The following is a 20601-nucleotide window of genomic DNA, read 5'->3' as shown; positions in this document are numbered from 1 at the left end:
CTCAGCTTCATATGCCTTGTACAAGATAGGTCGTATTAGAAATTTTCTTGATAAAAAATCTACCGAAACGCTTATACATGCATTTATTACATGCCGTCTTGATCAATGCAACAGCCTTCTTTATGGCCTTCCGGAGTCGCACATTGCAAAACTCCAGAGAATCCAAAACTCTGCTGCCAGGCTTGTAACACGCACGCATTCTTGTGAACACATCACCCCAGTACTTCGCGAATTGCATTGGTTGCCTGTGACATACCGCATTATGTACAAAATCTTAGTTTTAACTTATAAATGCATTCATGAATTGGCACCAATTTATCTGCAAGAATTAATCGAGGAATACAAACCCTCACGCAATTTACGGTCTTCTTCACAATTAAACCTCGTATCTACTTCTGTGTCAACTCTCTCTTATGGTAATCGCTCCTTTCGCAAAGCTTCTGCTGAACTTTGGAACAGATTACCTTTAAATGTAAAAAACTGTCAAACCGTTAACCTATTCAAAACTAGTCTCAAGACACATTTATTCAAAATTGCGTTTGATGATTAATTAACTCTGTTCACTTTGATGTGTATTCCATATGTATTGTAATTTGTAGGTTTATTTGCATTTTTAGTTTTGTATAAGATGTAATTGTATATCAGTCTATTTTGTGTGTATAGCGCTTAGAGACTTCGGTGGTAAGCGCTTTATAAGTAACGTTTTTATTATTATTATTATTATTAATTAGTTTAATCTTTATTCGAACCAAAAATGAACCTACTCAACACGTACCCCTTCCTACATTAGTTCTTATCTTTGGTGAATTATGATTTGAATGATCCTATTAAAAGATACATGTACTGTAGTTGTTCTCTGCATTAAAATAAGTCATTATTGAAACAAGTTTTACAGTGGTATGGGAGGGGGGGGGGGGCAAAATGGAAGACCTTACCCTATCAAGAGCTTCTTCTTGCACATATACAATCTCAGTTGGAAATCTGAATTACACACAAAGTCCCTATGGGCCTGTAGCACATTTTGTAATGGTCATACTATTGAGCTTGATACTTTGCCACTATGTTCAGCATCCTAATGAGCAAATTGAGCTTGATTTCATGTGAAGTGTGAACACCGATTCAATTTGTGTGGGAATCAGGTAGGCGTGATATTGGATTGACATGATGGATGGTGATGGCGTCTGTCTGCTCAGGTCCAGAAGGGACGTTCACTCATGTGATTTACTACAGTGTGAACGCCCTTCTGGCTCTCAGCAGATGGTCTGATGTGATTGTACAGGTTTCAGCCTGTGCCGGCTGGCTGTGAGCACGCTGCTGCTGTGATGTGAGCTATTTCAATCCAACCAACTGTCCCTTCGATCAGGAAGGCAGATTGGAACGGCGTGAATTGACTGATCATGTAGAGTTTGTACAGTTGCGTTCCCATTCAGACATGGATATTGCTTTAATCTGTGTTTTTTCCATTGCTCTACATCCATGCATGCACAGTGCAGGATGGTAGGTATATTCTCTAATGATTGGAGATGGTGCACACCCGTGTGCAGGCTTGAAATCCGGTGTAATGTTGGTGATAGAATTGTAAAATAGTATTGAAGTATTCTTGTAAAGAAATATGGTATATAGATACTTACATGTATGTTCCGTCACATTACAATGTGATGTTGATAAGCAAATTACATGTAATTGGACTATTGCACTGTTGCGAAAGGTCACGTCAAGTTTGGATGATTCCAGTCACATTTTATTAAACAAATTTTGTTACGTGTGTATAAAACTAATGATATACATGTGTACTCATGTATGACGCATGTACATGTACATGTTTGCATTACTATATCATCCTATCGTTAGATTTTTTTAACAATGCAGCATTTTTTTCTACTAAAACATTTTTCAAGCGAATAATTTCATACTGTCAGTCAGAACAAGGTCTTGATCTGTATCTCACCCCAATCCCTCCCTGCCGATCATTGCAAATGACAGATCTATAAAAAGAATAATAAAAATCCTAGCCAATGATTTTCAGCCATGCTTTATGAGCAAGCTGATATACCATTTTGTGACAGGTGAAGCTCATATTGACAAGATATACTCTGAGCTGCATTTAAGCGTCAGAAAAAACTACCACTGGAAAACTTTACCTGGAATTGAGTGCCAAGTGGCAATGTTGGGAGGGAGGGTAAATTTTGATTAAATCATGATGATGGTGGTGGTTGTAGACGGTGTAAATATCAGTGTCTCTTCATCTTTGTAGGTACCCCTAAAGCTGAGTATAAACAAACATTTTCATTTAAAATGGGAAAGGGTAGGAAAGATTACGTACATGTAGGCCCTTTACGTTCTTCCATCAAAATGAGAAAAAGTAAATGTTATTAGATGTTGGACAAAAAGTCAAATATGAATATATGGAAGCCTACATGGATAATAATAATAATAATAATCTTTTAAAGTCCACCCCAAATTTTATTAAGTTAAACCGAAAATGGAAATTCTTTTTGCCCAATTGATCGTGAGCCCCGCAGCCACTGAGCAGCGCCAGATCGACGTTGCTCTATCCCTTACTGTTGAACGCCAAACAAGGTAGCAGCAACTCCCGTCTTTTGGTATGACGCGGCCTGGGTTCGAACCCACGACCTCCCGGTTGTGAGGCAGACGCTCTACTGACTGAGCCAACACACTGGTCATGTACACACTTGTTTCTCATCAACAATTCTGCACTCTGAGCATTTTCCAACTCAGATCTGTTTACACTATCGACAGATACTGTACATGTACATGTAGGGCAGTAAATTCATAAGTCATCAGATAACGTCTCCATAAACATAACTTGCATTGCAACAAGTTTTGGAAAAGTATGTCAAGGTGTTTCCAAAGAGGTTCTTTTATACTGTACACCTGCCTACATGTACATGTACGTGTGGTTTGAAAAGATTCAAACTGTGTTGAAGGTCTTCTTTCACAGTTTCATGCCTGGCTGAGTTGCCATGTATTCATCAACATCCTTGACTCCTTTTCTTATAGAGGGTAACTACACGATCAGGAATCAATATTGCAACGTTCTTTCTACTATGGATGAGTATCAGAATTTGAAACTAGAGTGACTGGGTCTACATGTACATGTAGGTCTATCTCTTCTACTTGTACAACGTACCTGTAGTAAACCTACCCATTATTCTACTATATTAAGCTTAGATCAATAAGCCTTGTGCGTCTTTGTTTAAATCATTTAACATAAGATAATTATTTGAAACAGAAATGAATACATTTCAGTATTTACTTTAGAGATCTATTGGGTATGTAATGTAAACAGGAAATTGAAATCAATGCTTCAGTTTTCATCCATGTATTGTTATTCAGATGTCACTGGAGCATGCGATTTTTACATCATACGTCATTAAGCACAAGGCAGCCCGAGTGATAAAGTTCATGAACTTTTCAGTTTTCACCACGCCAGAAATAACTCCAGGATATTTCCACCAAACCCCAAACTCAAGTGAAATCTCTATTTATTTTGTTACAGCTGACAACCTTTCTATAAAGTGAATTTATTCATTTTATTTTGAGTGGCCTTGCTTGAAAAGAGGACAAAAACGTGATACTACTATAGTATGCTAAAATTAATATCGATGCCAATAAGCTTTGTCATTCGTTCAGTTTATGGCAGTAGATAGTTAGAATAGATAATCTCAGGCTAAATAAAAAAATGACCTGAAGATCCCTGTTCGAGAGCCTCTATCCCTCAGCCGGCCCTCCGAATTGCACCACTTTTGATTACGTTTTGCCGAGGGGGTAATATTGCCGAGCCGTGCGGCCATCATAATTGCGAGAGCTCGTGTTGCCGTGAATGCCAGGCAACAGTTAGTGACCATCTTTCGTCGCCATGCATTTTCATTGCAAGCAAGGGGCATCAGGATGGTCATGATGTCCAGGGCCTTATGGGACGGGTATCCTGTGCTTTAATTGCCAAAAATGGTATGCCCCATGAAGAAAGAGAGAGGGATAGATGGAAAGAAATAAAGAGGGAGAGAGAGAGAGATGAAGAGAGAGAGTGAGAGAGAGAGATGAAGCAAGAGAGAGAAAGATGAAAAGAGAGAGAGATGAAAAGAGAGAGAAAGATGAAAAGAGAGAGAGAGAGACAGATGAAGCCAGAGAGAGAGAAATGAATAGAGATAGAGAGAAAGAGAAAGAGAGAAAGATGAAAAGGGAGATAGAGAGAGAGATGAAGCCAGAGAGAGAGAAATGAATAGAGATAGAGAGAAAGAGAAAGAGAGAAAGATGAAAAGGGAGATAGAGAGAAATAAATAGAGAGATGAAGCAAGAGAGAAAGATGATAAGAGAGATGGAGAGAGAAAGAATTAGAGAGGTAGATAAAGCAAGAGAGAGAGAGAAAGGTGAAAAGATAGATAGAGGATGGACCTACTACTGTAGTTCCATGGATAGAGAGAGGTAAACAAGGATAAAGGAAGAAGATGGGCAATTTTGTTTTGTCAACTTCTCCTGTCACAATAAACCCATAAAGCACTCTGGGATTACTATGCAATAGACATGTATGCATGATGCAAAAGTATGAAGTACTTTACTCAAAATGATGACAGATGGATGTAGAGCAACATCATTAACTTGTAAGCTACTGTGAAGGGTCAACAATATTATCCTGAATTCTAATATTGACCCAATATGAAATGGTAATTATTTGTTTACTATTTTTCTATAAAAACACATACAAAAATGAAATGTTTATTAAATCATAGAACAATATTCTAGATGTACTTAGAGGAATGGACACTTCTGTCTTCAGTCTATCTCTGTCAAGTGGTCCTTCCATATACATGTATATCCGTGATGCCTGTCTCTTCCCCTCTCTGCTCGCTTTCCAATCAGTGATAATTTGAGGATGTTTGTTGCTAGGTGACCTTTAGGAGTGCTCTGAGGGCATCCATCATGGCCCGCGATTGACCAATAGCAAAGAAGAGAGCCAACTTGATAACTTGATAGATACGTGGACAGGTGCATGTGCCCTTTGGCAGACTTTTTTTCTTGTTTCTCTCTTTTATTTTATTTTGTCCCCCTCCCCCCTTCCCCTATCACAAATGTAGCCTGTCTTAATTCTGCAATACTGTTTTCACACTGGTTTTGCTTAACCCCGTACTTTGCTTAGCCCCGTACTATCCTTAACCCCGGACTATTTTTTTGGCTTTTCACACTCGCTGTTTTTAGTCCCGTACTAGCGCCTATTCCGGAATAAGAAAATTCCCGCTGTTCTCACTGCATTTCGTTAACCCCGGATATCGTGTATAAAATGATTGGACATACCTCGCATCTGGCCAGCTGCGATACGCTCCATTGCGTAGTACCGGACTATTTTTCGTTTCTGTTCTCATTCATTTGCTTAGCACCGCAATTGCGGGGTTAGCAGGAGTTAGCACCACAATTGCGGAGTTAGCCCTGCTATTTTGCAGGGTTAGTTAACCCCGTACTATAGGTGGGGTTAGCCAACTTTAGCCCACTTTGGTAAAAACCAGTCTGAACAGAAAGTGGAATAGGCTTAACCCCGTACTATAGGTGGGGCTAAGACCCCCCCTTAACCCCACCTATAGTACGGGGTTAAGCAAAATATTGCCAGTGTGAAAACAGTACAAGTGTACTTTCAGAAATTACCCCTTCTCAATGCCCCTACCTTGATAGGAATTAAGATCTACACTGTATGCATATCTGACACTGTTGATGATTTTCTGTTACTTACACTAACATTTCAGGAAGGAAATTGCCTTGTTTTAAAGAAGGATGTTGTTTCTCATGATTTGCAAGATATTTTGGCAATGCTCCAATTGAGAGGATTATTTTTAGGTTCTATTTAACTTTTGTAAATGTATAGATCTGTTCAAAGGGCAGTGCAAGTTGTAGATGTAGACGATGTTACGGGTATAGAACTTGGAATTTCTTTGAAATGATTCTGCAAGCTATAATTTTTAGGTTATTCATACAGTGGTATGAATTTTTTTTTTCTTCAATGAAATTATTCTTTTACCATAAAATACAAAATGTATATTAGGTAAAGTACTGGGGAACATGCTTAATAACCTTTCTTATTTCCCCCCTAGATACATGTATAAATTGGAAAGACCATGTTACATGTACAGGGTATGTTTGTTTTTGTTTTTAACCAAACAAAATAAACCTGTATGTAAAGTCTACCTGCCTTTAAAGGTCATTTTTCTTTTCTATGTTGTGCAAGAAGTTAAGAAGTAACAGTGAAATCTATATTGGGTCTCACTGTTTATAAGAGGAAGCAAAATTGTCTTGTATCAAAGAAAAATATTATTCGTCCTCATTTCGCCAGAGATAATTTATACATGACAAGATTCCATACATGGGGTCATTTAAGGATATCCTTTAAAGAATAAAATGAAATAAGCATTTCCTGGTACATGTATACATACATGTAGCCCCCCTGCCCCCCCCCCCCCCCCAATCCAACTTGTTTGAATAGTTGTACAAATACAACATGTGTGTGGTGGTCCTAGCCCTAGGTCTTAGCTGAATTTAAAGTCATTTGCCAACAGATTTCTGTACATGTACTTTACCCTCTATGTTTTGGTCCTTGAATTGTGAAATGGAACATTTCTTTTATAAATCTTGGCATGTAATCGTAATCAACCAGAGGCTGTAATGTGGTGTACTAACCAAACAAGCAATGATATTTTGTAGGAACCCCCCTCCCCTCTTGAAGTTCATTTTTCACAGCTGTTTTTTATTTCACAATGTCTTATGATGAGCCCCCGAACAATAAACAATTGAAATTGTATTATACAGGATTGCTTGTAAATGATGGCAATTATAATTTCATCCTACACTATACTCTATTAACCAAAGTGAATCTACCTACAGGTATGAAAGCCGTTATTGCACTTTGACCATTGATATTGAGGCAATCATGCAATGTATTATTTAGCTTCTATGGGGACTAGGAGATACTGTAATTAGTTGAACTCTGTCACCTGAAATCTGTGCTTTGTGATCCCTGTACTAAAATTGTGTCAATAACAATGCATGCTCTCTTTATGAAGTGGACCTGAAAATTGAATCTTGACTACTCAATTTAAGCCGAAATAATTATATAAATGAAGCAAGAGATGAACAAAAAAGAGAGTTCATTTTCATGTTTGAATGTATTATGAAACGTCTATGTATTATCTGATTGTTACATGTATACTCATTGTATGTTTTCTGATTGTTCAAATACATGTAAATAATAATAATAATGTCAGCCTACAAGCCTCATTGCAAAAATTTCAAGTATTTTGTTAAAACATACATGAATTTAGGCCAAGAGAAATGGATTCATTTAAAGTGCATATTTTCGTTTGTGTTTGTAAAATCTAGAAATGTATCAAGAAAAACGGCACTTTCAGGAATAATAATTAATACATGTACAGTAAGGCTGCAACGGATAGTCGAATGCTCGAGTACCCGCACGGTTGACAACTACTCGGGTACGATTTCTCGTACCCGAATATTCGGCTGCAAAAAAAAAAAAAAATTTGTCCAAGCCGACGCTTAGCCGTGCCAGGGAGAGCTGCGGCCGCTAGCATGGTATCGTCGGTAAAAATGTTTCCCAACTGTAGCTCTGTCAAACTCACCACTCAGAAACTGGGACCAAATGTCTGGATTTCTGTTTGGACTCGGAAGACAATGGATTATTCTGCCATCTTTGTTTTTTAAAACAGCATTGTTTACTGTTATTATTATTATTAAATCGGCGCCTTCAACTGCATCTCGAAGTAAAATTGCATGCGTTTTCGGCGAAACTGGGATACTGCACCAGTGGTATGGTGGTGGCAAAACAACAAAAAATCAAAAAAATTATAAAAAAACATGGCGTCCGAATATTCGAGTATTCGCTTATAAGCCTGGAAGTGTACTTGGGTACCTCATTACACTGTTGAGCACAGCCTTAATGTACAGTAACATGAAAGCCCCTATTCACTTTTTAAAAATCTTGATCAGAAACCAGTAATAAATTTAACTTGAACTTATAGAATAAGGATATAGTCGTGGCCTCATTTTTTGTTTGTCTCACTTTTTCTTTCTCAAGGGAGAGACACCTAACTTTCAACACTTGCTACTAAAGTGATTTGATATTGACATAGCAGTGAGATTGACCCGTGTCCATGTTGGTATTTAGGAGTAATGAAATCTTCATGTTTACCTGCAGGCTCTGCAATGTGGTTTCTCATGTCGGTTTCAGTTGTGACACTGAACCTAGGTAACTTGGTTGTTAAGTTCAAGAAACTAGCATCCCACCCACTTTTTGACCCTTCTTTCTTTCACCTCCATTGCAAGTTTGCAGTCTTCTACATGCATCTCTTAATGTACATAGTCGCTGTTGATATCAATCGCAAATACATGTACTGTAAGTTGCGATTAATATCCACTCTTTTAAGACAGGGCCCAGGATACTGATTTCTCACAAATAAATGTATGTGTGAGTTCAGATTGAGTGAAGTTTCAAGAAATCATCAATCAGTTTGATACTTGCTTTTATATTTTGATTTCATTTCTTCTCATCATTGATATCTACTTCAAGACTGATACCATCGAGTTGTAAATAGATATTAAAATCAGTGTCATTATTTTTGTACATAATTTGTAACATTTTGTACAATTGATCATGTCATGTAATACACTAAAGAAAGATCTTGAAGCTACGTATCTCCAAACAACTCTATTGTATATCCCAGACAATAGCCTACATACATGTATACATGTTGTATGTATTGAAATGAATCCAAAGCCCTTTGGTACAATCACAACCTCACAAACATTTCAAGCTGATCTCTCGTGGTGCCTTTGACATTGAATCTACAAAATGGCAGAGAAACTTTAGCCGCGTTTGCCTTCCAGTCGATTATTTTGAATCCCGTGTCACCTTAGAATCTGGATGGATTCAAGGTCAAACAGGGATGAACTCTAATGTGGCGTCACCTCTAGGGGCTTCTGTGTTTGTCTGTGACTGATACATTGTTTAGATTAGCTCGAATCTGATATATTAATTTCATGTGGCTATAGCCTTGTTTCTAAAGGCACTCGTTCATTTATCCCGAAAAGTCCTCGAAGTGAAAGATAATGGGCTTATTATATAGTTGTGATTAGTACTTGAAAGGGGATGATCTTTCTGAAAGGCTTTTGTATGTAAATCATAGGTGACATATCACTAAAACAGATAACAAATAAATGTTGAAATTACAGCCTTAGGTACTGGTATGTGGTGTACACGTACATGTTTGAAGATATACAGTAGTCTTTGGATCCTGTTGTAGGCAAAACAGACTTGTTTGAAGCATGTTATTTTACCTCTAAGGATTTCAAATAACAAGCTGTTGGGCTTACATTTGTTCATATCGGTATGCAAGAAATCTAAAATAAGAACTGAGCAGAACAAATTTACAAAATTACAACCCTCTTGTCAGAAAATCTTCTGTGCAAACATCCACTTTCTACTTAAGAGCTCAGCTATTGTTGTTGAATCACAGTAAATACTAGACTTTACGTTTTAATCGCTTGTTGCTAGGCTTCAAAGACTATGTTTACACGGGACCATACCATCGTAGTTTTAAACTCTACATTTTCAAAACCTCAAAGTTATAAACGACAATCCACTGACAACGACGAGTGTTCACAAGGGACAGAAAGAATGAGAATTCAATATCTGTGAAAGCATGCATTTTAATTACAATCGTGCGTAATTTCATATTTAATTGCATTGGCATTGTACATAACCTTGAGTCAAGACCCCCCCCCCCCCCCCTCCCCCATTGCTTATTTTAGTTATCACGCTAAACTTAAGATCTGTTGTTGTAAATTTCGTTTTAAGTTTGGTAACCACGTTCAAGATAACTTTGAAGATAAAAACCAAGACCTTTATTTCAAATTAGATGACTATCGTGTGAACCTCACTTATTAAGATGGCTATTATTCTTCGCAAATCCACCAGCAGTTGTTCATAACCAACTATGATATTGGAATGAGTGCCATATGTTAACTCAACTGATGTCCGGTTGTGGTTTTATACCCAGGCTAAAGGATCATTATGATATCTTATTGTTAGTCTGGCTTCCAGGAAAGATATTTTCTCACTTTTCATGAAAATAGTTATTACGGAATCTAGAGTATAAACTGCTCCCTGTCTCTACTTTTCTTCAAAGTAGAAGATGTACATGTTACAGACGACATGAAATCTGCGTTTGTAACTTTGTGTTAATGATACGTGTAGCTTCATTTTAACTGGTAATAGAGAACAAAAAATTGCTAAGGACTTGATAATACCAGTAACTTCTCAAGACTCAACTTACGGACATAAAGAATTTCCTATGATAAAAGTTTAAAATTACAGTACATGAAGATCGACTGCTCACTGGAGATAAGAAAAGTAGTCTTTACATACGGGTTCCTTTAGTATAGGTTTCAATAAGAAATGATTTTCAAGGGGAACAATAATAGACAGGTGGTCTTTCTATACAGGTGTGTTCGCTGTATGACGATCCTCAGACCTGTGTACCATGTACAATGAATGAGAAGCAGTGAGAATGAGCCTTTGAAAATGGCGATGGTACATTCACACTTTCTCATTTTTGCGATTCCTGAATGTACTGTTATCATGGGAATGTGGGATGGAGGCAACAAAACATATTTCATGTCTGAATTCTGAGAAAGCCTTCTGATTGAACCAGGGATCAGGTTCTCTGATGTTCAGTGCATGAAGATCTGCTATGATCGACTGCTATTCTTTTAGCAGAGCTAGAAACCCAGTACTGGCTTGCTTGCCTACATGATAGATCACCTCCTAGTGCTTTGAAAGTTTCATAGCATTTATGTCATTTAAAGTTGAGTTCTCATCATGCGATTGCATTGTGAAAGAAACGGTGTGGAATCGATCAGGAAAAGGTGATCCTCTAGCATATACACTGTAAGTATTTGTGTCTTGGCCAAGTCTTGGTAAAGTTACAAGCACTGTACACAGAAGGATGTATATGGGACTACACGAACACGTGGCGTAAAAATCCGTCCCGATTTTTACAATGTTACATGCCATATTTAGAATATGAAGGCATTTGAAGAGCAATGCTTTTCAGGGAACATGTTTTATCTGATCTTCTTCCCCACTTTCCTCAACTTTCTCTTTAAAAGGGAACACTTGCAAGTTAGGAGAGACAGGCAGACAGACAGACAGAGACGAGGGGGGGGGTGGAGAGCATGCAACTCTACTGTACACATTATTGTACCCCTTATTCTAAATGTTTGTCCATTTTAACATGTTCGCAAACTTAACTCCATTCAAAAAGTGTACATCAAGCTGTCTATCACCGAATAATATTTTGTCTAAACTTTAGTATGACAAGAGTGCTTGGATACTTGTCTTCTTTTTGTCTCATACGGGTATACACTGTACGATATTGGGATAATATCTTCCAGTAAAATGAAAGCTAAGAGACTGTTCCGGAGAATATCATGAATGTACGGTGAGAGGCTGCAGCAGTGGGTCAGTACATTGCATGTAATAATAATAATAATCATAATCTTTTTAAGTCTACTCCAAATTTTATTTAAGTTAAAACCGAAACTGGAAATTCTTTTTGCCCAATTGATCATGAGCCCGGCAGCCACTGAGCAGCCCGATCGACGCTGCTCTATCCCTTATTGTTGAACGCCAAACAAGGTAGCAGCAACTCCCGTCTTTTAACGTCTTTTAGTATGACGCGGCCAGGGTTCGAACCCACGACCCCACCTACTGACTGTGGAGATAGCGCATGTAGACCTTTGTGTGACTTCTTGAGAGCCTTGAATATCAAAACTATCATTTCTATTTCTGCTTCACTGGAGTGGGCAGTCCTGCCATAAGCCCACCCAGTAACCATGGAATATCTTCCTTCCAACTCTCAAAACAAGAAACTTTGACAAGAAGCCAAGATGATCATGTGGACCGTTGATTGATGTAAAAAGTGCAATAGTGCAAGAGGGCAGAAAATTTCCAATAGGAAAGGCCTATGTGTGCATATATGTGTACATACTATAATCCTTTGTAAAGTTTTTTTGACATTTTGATATAGGTATGAAACTATGAAATGAATGTAACCATGGGATATCTTCCTCCCAATTCTCAAAACAAGAAACTTTGACAAAAAGCCAACATTCCATAGATGTAAAAGTGCAAGAATTCAATAAAAGGTCACAAGATTCATCCAATACGATGACAGAAATAGGCTATGTATGTACGTTTTACCGATATGGTTTTATAGGTACTTCTAAACGGTAGTCATGAATACCATCCAACTTTCAAAACAAGAAACTATAAACTTTATTCAGAAGGCCAAGATGATAGACTATTGATAGATATAAAAAATGCAAAGGTTACTTGAAAAAGGGGTAGGTTTTAACTTTTATGTTTTTTTAAATTCAATAAATATATTGCTTCTATACAGTCAGATTCCAGTTTTTGTATGTGGACCACTAGACCTCGCTCATCTACTTAACTTATATATCCTGCAGGAAATTCTAGCCAGCCCTAAGATGCACCTGTATGCTCTCTTCTCCTTCATCTTTCTCTAATCAATTTACGGGGACATTCACAGAGGCCGATAGATTTTACCCTTAATCCCAAGCCAAGCTGCTCGCATGCATGCCAGCTTACCATAGCAGTCATCATCTTCATGCAAGAAATGAATATTGATGGGGTACAAGGCTTCTGGATGGGGTCCTGCATGAAGTGGGTTCTTATAAATAATGAGTTAATGGACTACTGAAACTTTGCAGCGAAGGTGGCTACGAAGATGGGGCAAGGAGGTGGTGGTGGTTGGGAAGGGGGGGGGTGGTGGGGTACAGGCCAATAGGGGAGAATGCCCATGGGTAGGCTTTTCTTTATTGAAGTTCAAACTGTTAGAGGGCATATAATATGGAGATTCCAAACATTCAGTGACCACCTGTTGATACAGACCACTTGTAACGTTAACCTCATGACAATGTATATGTTGCAGAGTCTATTGGTGTGGATACAAAGACGTTGAGATCTGCATTATTTACAAAAAACCTGTGCTGTTTTTGCCCCCCCCCCCCCACCTTTGAGTATGTCATAGATCCTCATAGAATTTTTTACTCTTTGCTATTTGTAACTACTGTGTCCTTTATAGACAATTTATACATACACTTTATGTTTTGACTTAATCTTTATAGTCTTTAATACATGTAGCTGATGTGTATTACTGTTGTCTGAGGTACATGCACTGTATGAAGAAAGCCTTTCTATAAAGGGGGAAGGGTTAGCTAGATCCTTAATTAAAGTTCAATGCAAACAGGTGGTTTTTGCAGTATAATCATTATCTCTACCTGACGGAGGCCCTTATTAGGTACTTCTTGTGTGTTTGCTTGTATCAGTTATTTATAAGTGTGGGTGTGAAAGGGTTGCAGCTGAACCAGCACTAGACCCTGTTCACATTAAGACTGAAAGTCATTTTACACTGTGCCCTAATTTAGGGGCGCTGCTGAAGCACCCGTACATAGATTGACTTTAAAATTCAAAATTGTGGAATATCATAGGCACAGCACTCAGTCCGATATTGGAGTCTTTGATGTAGACTGTTGCTTCAAAGTTTCAAATAGTGTGTGTTGACGTGGCATGGGGCAAAACATAAAATGTATGTAATTGTTGCTGGACTATCCCCGATCTCTCAGATATGCTAGCATTGGCTTGTAAACAATTCTGAAAAGTTAGAAAGCGCCACACCAGCTGATGAACTTGCCATTGTAGCAGAGAGATCATATGGGAATTCTCAGTTCCCTGTATGATTGTATAAAGTTGAAGTTTAGCAAAGTCAGCAAAACTGGTATTCCATTTTATCCTTTTCTTTTTTTATCAATTTGCACTCTTCCTTGAATGTTTGATTATCAATTTTTTTCCAGATTTTTCTGTTGCATAACTCCGGTCAGTGTTATTATTAAAATGATGGTTCTCCCATCCTGAAAGAAATATAGTGGATTAAAACAGTATTCTTTTTTATGTTCATTTGATGTCAAATGTGAATACTTTAACCTTACATGTGCAACAAACGTCACTTCCCTGAAACTGCCTCTAACATCTATCTTTCTTCTTGTCTTCTAATGCAGGGACGCTTCGTTTGGTGCATGCACGTACAACCTTACACTATTGGACTGCTTGAAGGGCATCGACAAGGCAGTCACGCACGGCTTCCTTGACTTTGAGAACTTTGATGTGGAGGAGTACGAGCATTACGAGGTACGCCAGATTTGATATTCAGATTCTTCCGTCAGATTGTCGTGTCTGGGGATACCGCAGAGTGCAATCGCTGAAGTGTTGATTCCATTATTTATTGCTTAGCTTCACAGGAATAACGCTTGAGCAAGCAAACATTGTACATGAACATGGGTTTCTTTCAAACTTCTATTACAAGCATGTAGTCAATGTTATGTTCGACAATGATTTCAATTTCAGTCATAACAACTGGATATTGTGGATGATCTTCCGTTTACCCATCTGAAACAATGAAAATCCTGAAACCTTTAAATTCATGAGCACAAGAAAAACAAACACATAAATCCCACACCAGTTGTGTAGATTTTAACTGGTACCTCAGTCGCCTACATTTGAAAGAGATTGATAATATTTTGTTATTAGAATTTGGGTGGCAAGTATCTTTGCCCTCCTAAACACACAGTCCTATCATACCTAAAAGCTCCAGTTTCAGCACTAAATTTCAAGAGTAGCCAACTATTTAAAACCCATTCCTATCAGATTGTTTCCGACCAAGACCGCAATAACAAAATACTCCAAAATGGTTATAAATAAACCAGCAATATTTCATATCTGATCATTCTGAGGAATCTAAAGGTCATCTAGAGGTCGACTCGGAGGCACGCCAAGGTCAATGCCAGGGTGAGACGAGACCGATGTGGGCGTATTTTTTTCTTCTTTTCCCCTACATTCTGGGTCTCACTCACTGACAGGCATCTGTAGTCATCTGTAAAGATAGATGACGGGGGGGGGGGGGGGGGGGGGGGGGGGGGGGGGGGGGGGCCAGAGTTGGGACAATTTGTATGAAGGGAGGAATCCATTTGAAAAGAGAAGCGTTTTAGATTTGTAAAAGAAATGAGGTCAGATCCCTTAATGGTCTAATGGAAAGCCATAAATCTACAAGTTTGTTTGTTTACGATACATCAAGATTACTATTTGAGCCTGTTTCTTTTTCATGATCATCGTCCTAGATTATTCATTCAAAGTCAAAGTTATGAATAAAGATTTGCATTATTTTTTAATACTAAATTCTTGCTCTTGATGGACGTTGAATTTTTGTTTTCTTCTTCAAACAAATGGAAGAGGGCTGGAGCCTCTTTCTATTTCCCCATTTTCAAATATGGTTTTAGTTAGGCCTACTGCTTGAAAGATTTTGATGAAAAGAAGAGTCAAGTCTGTGTGGGAGTAAAAAAGTTTTCAATGGAAACTAGAATGTGCAGCTGGGTAAAAATACAGGTTGTTGTTAATAGGGGACAGGTTTTACTGAATAGGGAGTTGAGTCAATTTCTTTTCCTTGATTAACATGACTCCAGTTCGGTTGCAGGAAAAGCAATCTGTATGAATACTTGGTTCAATTTTCAAAATTCAGCTACTCACAATCATGACTTGTTTGACCGTAGTAGCTTTGATTGAAGTCCAATAAATTCCAATTTGGAAATACAATTTTCAACATCCAGAGGAGTCTGACTTTATCTCTTGTAATGCCTGCATTCTAAATTGTTTGAATTACAGGCTTAGATTGGCAATGATTTGAAAAGGGAACTTGCCTCATCCAGAAGGGCATTATTTAATGTAATTTTGCCATATTTCTTCTCAAGTTATGTCGTTCATAGAATCTGTGTTCTGTACTACTTGGTTTTCAGTAGGGACAGGTACACATTCAATAAGGCTGTGAAGGGTAGTTGAATGCTCGAGTACCCGCACGGTTGACAACTACTCGGGTACGATTTCTCGTACCCGAATATTCGGCCGCAAAAAAAACATATACAAACATTATTTCTTGTTGCAGTTTTGCTGCACATACATTCATGTAGTCCCATCTCTTAGAGGGATCGGGGGGGGGGGGGGATAAACATGCTATAAATTGACTTCACGGATGATTGAATGACAAAAGTGCTCATGAATAAATCCATGAAACAGATGGAGCCCGCCAAAATGACAATGTCAATTTATGAAGTATCAATTACCATGGAGGTTTATGCATGAGATCAGCAACTGAGAACTAGAAGGACGTTAACGCGTATCGCTTTACATGAGCTAATGCCCTTCTGGCTCTCAGCAGATGATACGCACATGTAGAAAGCAGTCAGCTTGTTGTTATTCATCAGTTTTGTTTTAAAACCATGCCCTAGAAGCAATAACATGCAAGGGGACCCCTTTGAATTCCATATCAAAATTGAGAATTCCTTGTTGTTTTCGTGGTGGCGGCGCCACTTGATTTGTATGCATGAGTATGATTTGCCAATTTGATTTGATTCCTTCAGCAAATTGACATCATTGCGCGTTGCCTAGCGACAGGCATCCCGCTTTCTCCCGTGAACAGGGGAGGGATGCGGTGTGACGTGCTGGAGCGTGATGTTTGTTCCGCTCGAGGCAGTTTTTGAGAAGAGGAGAGGAGAGATGAAAAATGTTTCTTTTCTAGCATATTTCTTGGTCATTGAACTAAGTCTGATGTACTGTTATGGATAAATCAGGTCAACGTATTTTGCTTGGTATTCTTCATTGAAATTGCCCTCATATCATATGGAAATGTTGACATTTTAAAACGAAATCCTTATTAACGGAAATGAAATCCCACCATGTACATCCATAATCAGGTCAATGTATTTTGCTTGCTATTTTTCATTGAAATTGCCCTCATGATATTTGAGTTTAGTAAGAAGATATCATTGACAAAGAAATGTTGACATTTGATGGCAAGAATTTTATTATGAATACTAATGTACATACTCCTTCACGTATATGTATGAAGTTCAAACAAGCCCCTTCAGAAAAACGTTGTTCTCACCGTGTTAACAGATCCGTGTTGCAATACATTTGTGCACTTGCGCAAATCATTGACACATGTAGCTTTATTGTCATTGTTCAGAAACTTAACAATGAGTTGTTGACTTAGATCGCAAGGGAATGAATAAGTTCCCATACATATTAGTTTCACTTTGAGGAAATTGCTTTCTGCTTCAAATCGTCTATTGAGAATGAAAAAATGTTAACTCTTGTCTGAAAGTATATCCTTATGGTTCTTTGTGTGTTAAAGAGATACATTTGTCATTAATAATTCACATTGGATAATTATAAACCTCTCACAGAGTACAAGACATTGCCAATGATATGCAGTGAAACCTGTCTGTAAAGACCACCCAAGGGAGACAAGAAAATTAATCTTTATAGGCAGGTGGTCTTCATGTAAAAGTTCCTTTAATACATGTTTCAATGAGAAACCATTTTAAAGGGAAACACGACATGTGGTCTTTGTAAACAGGTGGCCTTTCTATACAGATAGTCACTATTAAAAAGCAGGTTTGACTACTTCTATCTGGGTTGAATTTTCGGTTGGTTCCAGAAGATTCATGATTACTGATCATTTAAACCAGTATTCCTCCTTAATTTGTGTTAAAGGGATAGGGTATTTTTGTTTCAGATTCTGAAACAAAATCCTGGTTTTAGCTCATGCTGCAATCATAATTATAAACCTTTTGGTCAGTCAGGAACCCCATGACCTTTACAAGCCGATCACCTGTCTGATTATCAAGATATTTATGATTGGAAATCGAAATTCCAAAAACCGTTTTTGTAACGGTTTTTATAACACTACAGTCTGATGGGGAAAAGGAGTATGGTAAAACCGGTCACTCAAAGATTTTCACTTTTTTGAGGCACTTCATGATCATTTTCAAGCGCAATTTCTAAGGGCTTCAATATTACACCATATCACAGATCCTGATAAAACATAGGATCATGCATCTCAGATTTGGCGTTGTTAAACGAATCCTTTAAAAGTGAAAATAAACAAATATTCTGTGTTTCTTTTGGAGTAATATTCTGTTTACACTATGAAGTGTACAAATACCAATGTAGTAACCTTACATTTAATACGATTCCTTTTCTTTTCATCCTTTATATTTACAGAGAGTAGAGAATGGAGACTTCAATTGGATAGTACCCAACAAGTACCTAGCTTTCAGTGGGCCTCATCCCAAGAGCAAAATTGAAAACGGTAATTTTTAAAAACTTTTGGTTATTATCATTGTAGTGTTCTCCACCCTTTTCCAATCTATATACATGTACATCCGTTAGTAGCATTAAGGGGTCTGAGCAGTGTTTTAGCTGTAGACTACATGCCTACATTTACTTACATTTGTTGTATGTTGCAGCTGTGTATGACACAACCAAATGTCAGACAGATATACACTGTAGGCTGGCTGTAAATACAAAATGAGTTCTATTTGAGAAAGTTGAGGAAAAAAATCTCCACCTGCACATAAATCCATATATCTGCAATCCCCCGTTCTTTTTTTACCAAAAAATATATATAATGAAGTAACGTCCAGGAGCTGCTTAAGTTGAGTTCTGAATCATCTCATTACTGTCTAAATGTTTTTTATGCAAAAGACCAGTGTTTGAAATATTAGTTTTTGTAGGGAATGATTAAAACCATAAAGAAGATATTGAATGATGTTCTTTTATAACCAATTTCAGGTTATCCATACCACGCACCTGAGGCATACTTCCCCTACTTCCGTAAGCACAATATCACATCAATAGTCCGACTGAACAAGAAGATCTACGATGCCAGACGTTTTACCGATGCCGGCTTCGATCACTATGACCTGTTCTTTATCGACGGTAGCACGCCCAGCGATTCGATCCTGCAGAAGTTCCTTGCGATATCAGAGAGTTCAGAAGGTTCCCTCGCTGTCCATTGTAAAGGTAGGCTTTTCGTATTGATGCTCTGGGTATTCTTTATGTGACCACTTGTATAGAAAGACCACCTGTCTACAAAGACCACACATTTTGTTCCCCTTGAAAATGGTTTCTCATTGAAACATGTACTAAAGGAACCTGTACATATACAGTGTAGGACACTTTTCTTGCCTCCCTTGGGTGGTCTTTATAGACAGGTTTCACTGTATATGGGGGTCCTGTGTGTAGGACAGTCATCACAAATGCATTTAAAAGCCCACTGCACCATTGGTATTAGTTAGGAAGTAACCATTTGATATAGGGAATTCTTTGATAACACTAAAATTTGATAACATTCCCCGTACACAGATGGTAACCCTTGTGGCACACTCTCAGAGATGCCAACCCTTCCTGATTTTCAGGGAGGCTCCCTCAACAAAAAAGACAACAACAAAAATTAAACTCACTCCATACAAATTTTAATGCCTCCTGATTTGTTGAAAGATTACTCCTATTATGCTGTTTGCAATTGATAAGAACCTCCATGATTTCTGAATGAATCCTCCCTGAAAGCTGAATATAAAGGTTGGCATATAGTTCTGCACTCTTTTTTTTTTGCAATGATTTTCTTTTTCTTTTGATCAAGAAACGATAAAATTGGTGTTGTTCAGTCAAACCTGCTTTAATGACCACCTGTCTACAAAGACCACATTTTTTGTTTCCCTTGAAAATGGTTTCTCATTGAAACATGTACTAAAATGAACCTGTCTACCGAGACCACTTTTAGTGTTTCCCTTGGGCGGTTGCTATAGACAGGTTTGGCTGTATTTATAAAGCAGTATTCTTGATGTTGTTTGTCTTGTTACAGCTGGTCTTGGCAGGACGGGCACACTGATAGGATGTTACATCATGAAGCATTTCAGGTTCACAGCAGCAGAGGTGATAGCTTGGATGAGGATATGTCGGCCTGGCTCAGTCATTGGGCCTCAGCAACACTACATGGAAGAGTGAGTGCAGAGTCTTCTTACCCGAACACTTCATTAATATCCTTTTTGTCTTTGATTGTTGAGAGTTGCTTTATAACTAGCGACACTATACTTGTATGATATACAATGTATGTGTAGAAAAAGTGTTGGTAGACTACAACTAATGCAACTGATTTTTAGAATAATTTAACCAATATCAAAATTTATATTAATTTTCATTAATTTTCATCTGCCACAAAGTTTTTCGGTCGTAATGATTATTATCTGTGTTTAGCCATTGTGTATGGAAATTATGTCTTTAATTATTTGTATATAATGTATGGATATACTGAATATGATGGAATTTTGTTTTGAAAATAAAGAACCCTGTGGAACGGGGGATTTTTTTTTTTTTAATTTAAATTTATGATTATTGCATGATTGCACTACTCATTTATGAAATGGAGCTAATCCTTCATCAGCAACAGAGGAATTCGTCATTTGAGAAAATTTCAGTACAAAACAAACGAAAGAGGTACTCAAACTTATTATATACATGAGTTAGAGATATGCCACTTTGCATTTGTAATCAATTTCAATTTTATATATTTGTAACTTACTCATTGTTTATCATATTCTCTTCAATCTTTC

The 20601-nt window shown here is 37.7% G+C and overlaps 1 protein-coding gene across 7 annotated transcripts in view; it reads left to right on the top strand.

Moving 5' to 3' along the window:
- Positions 1-20601, top strand: part of LOC115918471 (dual specificity protein phosphatase CDC14AB-like) — a 66821-nt gene that overhangs the window by 18002 nt on the left and 28218 nt on the right. For all 7 annotated transcript variants that reach the window (XM_030980111.1, XM_030980106.1, XM_030980093.1 and 4 more), the window contains exons 6-9: positions 14158-14287; positions 18212-18299; positions 18782-19012; positions 19854-19992. In XM_030980111.1, the coding sequence (XP_030835971.1) occupies positions 14158-14287; positions 18212-18299; positions 18782-19012; positions 19854-19992 (588 nt within the window). The remainder of the gene's footprint in view (positions 1-14157; positions 14288-18211; positions 18300-18781; positions 19013-19853; positions 19993-20601) is intronic.

The sequence above is a fragment of the Strongylocentrotus purpuratus genome, unplaced genomic scaffold (assembly GCF_000002235.5).
Source record: "Strongylocentrotus purpuratus isolate Spur 01 unplaced genomic scaffold, Spur_5.0 spur5_contig_817, whole genome shotgun sequence".
In the NCBI taxonomy this organism is placed as follows: domain Eukaryota; kingdom Metazoa; phylum Echinodermata; class Echinoidea; order Camarodonta; family Strongylocentrotidae; genus Strongylocentrotus; species Strongylocentrotus purpuratus.
The sequence above is the reverse complement of the archived record's forward strand: the minus strand, read 5'-3'. Positions and strand labels throughout refer to the sequence as shown.